Consider the following 7,816-nt stretch of genomic DNA (forward strand, 5'->3'; position numbering starts at 1 on the left):
GATAGATTCCTATAGACAGAGCATTCAGCTCCCATGAAAAGTTTCAATCCAGCCTGGAAATGGCCATGTCAGACTGGAAGGCTGCCTTTTCAAAGCTTATTCTCTACATACAAATCAAAAAAAATCTGACTTAGCAGCTGGAGGAGGCTTTCACAGGTGCCTCTGAGAGCAAATAAAAAGTGCATCTGTTGTTGGACTAAAGGAAAAAAAGCTCCAAGGACCTGCTCACACAAATCAGCACAGTGCCCTGGGCTGCTGCAGCTATCCCAGAGGAACAGGCTTTCCCTTGCCATGGTTTGGGGTGTTCAGAATAAAGTTCTGGATGCAGCCCAATTAAAAAGAAAAAAAAAAAAAAAAAAAAAAAAAGGCTCCTGCTGGTACTCCTAAGGGAGCACAGCCAACATTCCTCTGCCCACGGCATCCTGTGGGCAGCAAGTAGGGCAGGAGAGCTGCAAAGTCACAGAAAGGTCTCCAAGAATCAGGCCATGAGCCAGGGATTTGGAACTGCAGACTAAAAGAGCAGAGGGGTGATCAAGAGGCCCCTAAATCACAGATCCCACTCCCTTTCCACACACAGGTCTTACCTGAATTCTTGCCCTGGGCCTTTTGTCCCATCCGGATTGCCACTGGCTTCAGAGGGAAGAAAAACTCCCGGATTTTTTGCTGCGGGAGGAATTAGAATTGTTTGAACAAGCTCTCAGATACAGGAAGCAGCAAGCTGCCAGCTCAGGATTTTATATATAAAACACCCTGCCCAACAAATGGATCTCTGAGCAAAGACAGCTCAGAAATGCCCCTGATCACCCACACAACCCTTAGAAGAGTGAGAAGTTTCTGCAAACACCCTGCACAGGGACGCTGAGACAACCCTGGGCTCCCTCCCCAGCCAGGAAACCAAACTTGCCTCGGTGACGTTCGAGGGGGCCCCATGAAGCCTCACTGTGAACGGAGTGCTGCCTTCCCCTGAGCTGCCCTGGCTCTGCACAGAGGAGAGGCAAGAAAAGGGAGAAAAAGCTGAATGGGAGAACAAAAATCATAGCACAACCAGCTGGGCTGGGCCAGCAAACAGCAGGCTGAAGAGTGGGAGGGGATATCAGGGGATTCCCACAGCTGCTGCAGCAGCCTGGGGCAGGAGGTGCCAGCTGAAGGTGCACTGCCATGAAAAACTGAGCTCTGCTGTTTCCAGGACAGCATTTCCTGGGAAGAAAAGCCCCTGAAAAGGGCAGTAGCAGCAGCATCTATCTGGAAGCCTCATCTTTGGGAATTTAGTCAGCCCTGAGGAGATTCAACAAAATCTGTAAACGGATCACACCAAGGATGGCAAGAAAGCTGGTAGCCAGTGGGGCCTGCAGCCTTCCCAGGCTGCCAGCTCATCCCTGCAGGGACTGACAGACACCTGCTGTCCTTAAAGCTGCTGCTTCAAAGGGGACAGAGAACTGCTTCAGCTGTACCTCCAGCGTGGATCCTTTTTTCTTCTTCCCCGCTGGTGTTTTTTTCTCTGCCTGTTGGGCTTTGGGCTTCCCCCTTTTCTCTGGGTGGGTTTCTGCAATGCCTGAATCCTCCCCAGTCTCACTTTCCTCTTCGTCACTGTCTGTGTCTTCCTCTGTACTGGATGAGGAGGAAGAATCCTTCACCACTTTAGATTTCAGGTAATCCATATCTGAGAGGTCTTTGCTGGTCGCTGCCTTCTTCCCTTCTTTCTTTCCTGGCAAAGAGGAAAGAGCACAGAAGGTTTTTTCACACACATGCTGCTGCTCTCCCCCCAGGCCAGGAAAAGGCTGAGAACTGACACAATCATGACCATCACCTCCTTATCCTCCACCTATTCCATGGAAAAGGCTGGAGAACAGCAGAGAAATTTCACCTCAGCACTTCCAGACTGACAGCCTGGATTTCGAAGCAACAGTCCATGTATAAAATACATTAGGAAGCGGTTTGAGGTACTGCAGGATGAAGTGTTTTGTCACAATTTTAATTGTAAACTCCAAGCAGGCCTCAGAGAAGGGTCTCAAGTGTTTAGTTTTGCAGGGAAAAGGACACAACCACACCTACATTTGAGTTAACCAAGGAGAGGCGAGGAGCAGCAGGGAAAACACCACTCACTTCACCAGAACAGCCTAAGGAAACCCCATGGAGGGAGGGAGAAAAGCTCCAAACCCACACCCAGCCCTGCTGCAGGGCCACTGGATTCTAAAACGCACACACCAGACTGCAGCCCAGACTTGTGAGCATTCAGAGTGAACCCACTACCCCAGATTTCCTCTCAGGAGCCAACAGACTGACCCCTGTCCCTTCCCACCAACCCTGGCTGGCCCAGTCTCTAGAAAAGTGCATCAAAGGCAGCCCAGACAAGTTCACAGACACCCCCAGGTTCCCAAACAACAGAATCCACATCCAACCCTGGAAATACTGGAGATGAAAGGGGCTGCAGGCAGGAAATGAAGGAAAGCTGCAGATGTCTGCCCTGTTCCTCCTCCCTCATGCCACCCCTGAATATCAGACACTGCATTTGCCACGTTTCCCCAAAGCTGGGGAAACAGCCAGACATTCCCAGCACACAGAGAGGTGAGACCCCACCCTCCTGGTGACACTGAGCCCAGTCCTGTCACTGTGACCGAGACAAGCAAAAGCTGAAGCTCCCCCAGGTACCTTTAATCTCCTCCTCATCCTCAGAGGGTTCATCATCCCCAGCCTCACTCAGCTCCTCAGACTGGTCTGAATCAAAGTTCAGGTAATCAGCTGCTGCTGATTTCCCCTTCTTGGGCTCCTCTGCCAAAGTGTCATTAGCCCACGTGGCCACCTGGGACCTCTTCTGGTGAACCACCAAGAACTCCTGGAATGTTTTATCCTCCTCCAGCTGTGGGGAAAAAATAGATAAGTTGTGAAGAGAGACTCGTAGTGAATTTGAAATCTAAGTTATCACCTCATTTCCAGCAGTGTAAAACCAAAAATCCCTTAAGGGGAGCTCAGTTTATACTGACAAGGTGATCGAAGTCTTCTCAAGGTGTCTCATTTCTACTCTTGTTTTATAATTGGTGTTTAGAAAGTTTTCTCTTTTTTGTAATTGGCTTTAGAAAACTTTAAAGAGGAAAACAAAACAATAAAAAGAAAAAGACAAGTTCAACGTGACCAAACTCACATCTGGTTAAACCCCAGAACTGCAGAAACAACTGACCTGGATGCAGTGTGTGCTCACAGCAGCAGCTGATCATTCAAAAGCTGGACTCTCATGTTCGGGCTGTTAAAATGATTTTTTACCACAGAACTGGGCTGTCCCAGCATGAATGAACAGCATGGGAAGTAGGACAGAAAGGAACTCTTCAGCAGCAAGAATGCAGGGACAGAAGTCCAGTCTCAACTCACCTCCTTTAAGTTATCCACTGGATCTTTCTTCTTCTTCTGCTTGGGAAAAAACAAACAAACAAACAAACAAACAAACAAACAAACAAACAAACAAAAAAAGAACAATCCAGAAAGGTTTATTAGAAGCACAGGCAATTCCTGGTAACCCAACAGCACAGGGAGGAGAGACCCTGAGGCAGAAAGCAGCAGCCCCAGGGCTCCAGCATGTGGTCTCCCCTTCCCCACAGCCCAGGCCACCCTCCTCTGGCACTGACACACACCAGGAACCAGGCAAGACTCACCTTCTTTGTGCCTGCAGGAGCTGCACTGGCCAAGGGCTCCTTGCTCTGCTGCTCTGGGGCAGGGGCCTTCTGAGAGTGCTTGCTCCAGGCTTTGGGCTTTGTGGGGTCACCAAAGGACCTGCACAGCTCCACCTGGAACGAGTGAGATCTTTAATGACACACGTGCTCAACAGCCTGGGGTGGACTGCTGGGTAACTCCCCTGAGGAATCACTGGGACCCTGCTGGCATGCAGGGCCTGTGCAGGGACAGCTTGTCACACAGGATTAGTTTGAAAGCACAGAGCTCCACATTCAGTCACTGTGGGAAAGTCAGGAGTGGACAGGCACAGAACCCCAGGATGGCTTGGACTGCAGGGGGCCTTAAAGTGCCACCCCTGCCATGGGCAGGGACACCTTCCACTGTCCCAGAGTGCTCCCAGCCCCATCCAGCCTGGCCTGGGACACTGCCAGGGATCCAGGGGCAGCCACAGCTGCTCTAGGCACCCTGTGCCAGGCCTGCCCACTCTCCCAGGGAAGAATCTCCTCCTGAGATCCCATTCCCTAAGAATCCCAGGGAGATATTTCCAGCTCACCGTGACCCTGGAGGTGTCTATGAAGCTTTTGTTGAAGTGGTTCAGGGCTGCCTGAGCCTCACCCTCACACCTGTAGCCAATGAAGCCGAATTTCCGGAACCTTCCATCCTTGGTGTACTTCAGGCAGCAGTCAGTGAGGGTGCCAAAGGCAGCAAAGAGCTTCCTGAAGCGCTCCTCCTTCATCTGGGAAAGGAGGGAGGGGAATCAGCCACACAGGGGCTCTGAGGACAAGGCCAACCCAACAGGTTCTGTCTCAGAGGACTTTGGAAGGCCGCAAGGACCACATCGTGAACCAAACCCCTCCTTCAGCCACCAAACGCGTCCATCTTCCCCGGGAATCCACACGGGGGATGAGGAACGGGGCGGGATCGTGCCGGCACAGCAGCACCGACGGCACCGCACACAACTCCCGACAGCCAGGGGGGAGCAGTGACCACAGCAAGACCCGCTGAGGGGCTGTTTGCCCCATGCCCCTCATGGTGCCTCCTGCCCCTTCCTGACCCCTCCGGGACCCTTCCCCACCCCAGCACTGACCACGACTCCTCATCCCCTCATGGCCTCTTTCCCCGGGACATCTCGCCGCTCCCTCTCTAAAACCTCACCCTCCAACCATTTCAAGCCGTCCCTCCCGGGGCTGTCCCGCTCTTCCCCATCTCCGCCACACGCTTCCCTCCCGGCATCCCTCGTCCCCCCAGACTCATGCTAGGCCCGGCACGCCCCCTGCACCCCTGCCAGCGCCCGGCCGCCTCACCCCGTTGGGGAGATTCTTCACGATAAGCCGCGACATGGTAGCGACAGACGACACGGAGGGAGCGCTCAGCACCGCGCACGCCGCTCCGCGGGGGCCGCCATATTTCCCGGGTCACGTGGTGCGCGGGCGGCACCGCGCATGCGCGGGGCGGCGCCCGGATGTTGATCCTTAGCAACGGCCCCTTAGCAACGGGGCCTGCGGGGGCATCGCCGGGGCACCGGGACGGGGAGCGCCGGAGATGGGAGCGGAGCTGGGGCAGGATGAGGGGCGGCTGATCACCCCCGGGTTTCCCCGCAGAGCGCGGCTGCAGTTCCCCGGCCCGTCCGCGCTGCTCGGCGGGGCCGCAGGAGGGAGCTCGGCGCCCGCCGCTCCCGGCTCCGGGCGGCCCTGGGCCAGAGTGCCTCCAGAGATGCTGGGTTTGCGCGGGGGGATGGCGCTGATGCCTCGATGTCACGTCTGAAAGTCATGCGGGAGTGAGGAGGGAAGGGGGACAGAGGGTTTGGCCCAGGGAAACTCTGGATCCATGGATGTATTCAAGGTGCCAGGTTGGACGGGGCTTGGAGAAACCTGGGATAGTGTGAGGTGTCCCCGCCCATGGCAGGGGGTACAATGAGATGGTTTTAAAGGTCCCTTCAAATCCAAACCATTCTGTGATTCTGGGAATAAAAGTGTCTTCCCTTCCAGGAATCGCTGAACAACCCCACAGCCAGAGGGTGTTGTGTTGTGAGAGCTCCAAAGGGTAAAAGAGAACAAAAGACAAGGAATAAAAAAAATCCCTTGAGGGCTACTAAACACTACAGGTCCTTCCCTACCTGAACAGCCACCTACAGCTTTCCCATGAGGGGCTGAGACCCGAGGGAACAGCTGGAGCTGTGCAGGGGGAACTAGGTTGGATATCAGGAAAAGGCTCTGAGGGGGACCAGGAGCTGGACTCTGTGATCCTTGTAGGTCCCTTCCAGCTCAGGATATTTCATGATCCATGATCCATTGCTGGAGGCTGAGCGGAACTGTTGTTCTTCAAGCTCCTGCTCACAGCCCCTCAGCCCTGCTCTGCTTGTCTTACACAAGTCAGAAATCCAACTTTACACCTTTATTCAGGACAGCTCTGAGCTTCAGCACCAGCCCTCACCCACTCTCCCCGCAGTTTGGAGTCACCCCAGGGTAATTTGGAGCAATTCCACCCCCCTCACACCATCTCCTGACACCCCTTTGAGGCTGGTCCAGCTGCCCGAGCCCTTCCCAAAGGCTGAAGGCAGCAGGGAGACAGGGCAGGAACTGTCTGGGGGAGACAGCCCCAACCCAGCCACATCCCAGTGTCCTGGGGGGACTGGGGCGCAGCCCCTGCTCTCCCCGGGGTGAACAGCAAGGGAAATGCATTTTGCAGGGAGGCAGAGCAGAGCAGGGTCAGGGCAGGACAGAGTGGGATGCTCTGGGAGTGCCGTGGGTGCCCTGCTCAGAGGGAAAGGGTGACAGCACAGCCCCCTGTCACCCCACAGCCCTGACTGAGGGCTCCCGGGGCAGCTGCTCCTTTGTCCCTTCACACGAGGGGTCTCTGTGGAGTGTCACAGCACAGGGACCCGCTCCCTCCCCCCCTCGCCCTCCTCGTCCTTGGCCGGGCTGTCAGGGCTGTCACTTGGGATGAAGGCTGGCACCGACACCCACGCCATCACTAACGCATCCAGACCTTGCCCTTGTCACTCCTGTCCCCTCTGAGACATTGTCCCCTGTCTCCCTGCCCATGTCCTCCTCACCTGCTGCGTGCAGCTGGCAGCAGTGCCCAGTTCCTGCCCACGCTGGGCTGGCAGAGCTGACCTCTCCTGTTCCTGCTGCTGACTCTCTGGATGGGGATGAATCCTGCCTGTGTCCTGCCCTGCGCAGGTCCTCAGCTGCACCCGAGGCTGCAGTTTGCCTCCTCATTTCCTTTTCTGCAATCTGGGGTGATTTTGCCCAGGTGGGAGCTTGGCCCCAGTGCTCAGTTGGTACAGGTGTGACCCCTGAGGATGCTTGGGATCAGAGCGAGCCTCTCCTCCAGGGGAGTTTGGGGGAGCAGTGCTCCACTGAAACCGGGCCAGGCGCCCAGCTTGGTTCCAGTGGCCATGCAGGAACGTGGGCTTGGCAAAGTCTGTGAAAATGTTCAGCTCTGCTGGTGTCACTTCATTAAAAACAACTGATTTTGTCCCTCCCCAGATGCAAAGCTGCAGTGCAGAAGCACAAGATTTGCACACACTGACTTCAGATTTGAATTCCTTTGTGAGTTCTGCTCCTCGGGGTGGGCCAAGATTTTAAGTTTAGAAGTGTAAGACTGGGAACATCCTTTTTCTGGGAAACTGGGGATTTTAGAGGGATCAGAGTTGCCCCTTCAGCAGGCGGTTGTGCTGCACCATGGAAGGTCCTTCCCCAAGGCAGGCTGTTCCCACCTGCCCTGGGCAGATGATGGAAACTGAGGCCCTGTGCTGAGAAGGCTCAAAGGCCATTTTGGAAAGCTCCCAGTGCCTGAATGGCTGCTCTGAAAATCACCCTTAACCCTTCTGCTGGTGGCACAGAGCACGGGCAGGGCACAGACCAGGGGACGGTTCACTGGGGGCAGGTCACCCAGCACATGCTCTAAAACACAGGCAGCCCAAGAGTCAAAATAAATTATTTGGGATGTTTCTCCCCGTGGAGACTGTTGTCTTTGATGATGGCAGTACGAGACACGCCATGTCCCAGCGTCGCTGTATGTCACCTGTCCTCACAGCAGTGCTGGGATGGGTGCAGGTGGCCAGGTGGGAGCTGGGTGGGGCAGGGAAAGGAAAAGGGCTTTGTTTCCTGAACTGGCTTAGAGCAGCAAGAGGCAGAGGGTGACTGGG

General features: G+C 55.0%; 1 protein-coding gene across 7 annotated transcripts in view; it reads right to left on the reverse strand.

Moving 5' to 3' along the window:
- RBM19 (RNA binding motif protein 19) overlaps positions 1 to 6,848 on the reverse strand; it is a 53,211-nt gene extending 46,363 nt beyond the window's left edge. For 5 of the 7 annotated variants that reach the window (XM_066199756.1, XM_066199753.1, XM_066199757.1 and 2 more), the window contains exons 1-8: positions 4,968 to 5,069; positions 4,217 to 4,399; positions 3,645 to 3,776; positions 3,364 to 3,399; positions 2,650 to 2,857; positions 1,452 to 1,705; positions 905 to 979; positions 585 to 663 (exon numbers count right to left, since the gene is read on the reverse strand). In XM_066199756.1, coding sequence (XP_066055853.1) covers positions 585 to 663; positions 905 to 979; positions 1,452 to 1,705; positions 2,650 to 2,857; positions 3,364 to 3,399; positions 3,645 to 3,776; positions 4,217 to 4,399; positions 4,968 to 5,003 — 1,003 coding nt within the window. In that variant the 5' untranslated portion in view covers positions 5,004 to 5,069. Of the gene's footprint in view, positions 1 to 584; positions 664 to 904; positions 980 to 1,451; positions 1,706 to 2,649; positions 2,858 to 3,363; positions 3,400 to 3,644; positions 3,777 to 4,216; positions 4,400 to 4,967; positions 5,070 to 6,718 lie in introns of those variants that run through there. The other 2 variants (XM_066199755.1, XM_066199754.1) reach the window with 2 other exon arrangements.
- Positions 6,849 to 7,816: the final 968 nt, after the last annotated feature.

This window comes from Chamaea fasciata, unplaced genomic scaffold (genome assembly GCF_029207755.1).
Source record: "Chamaea fasciata isolate MVZ Bird 193981 ecotype frontalis unplaced genomic scaffold, bChaFas1.0.hap1 SCAF_18, whole genome shotgun sequence".
Taxonomy (NCBI): Eukaryota; Metazoa; Chordata; class Aves; order Passeriformes; family Sylviidae; genus Chamaea; species Chamaea fasciata.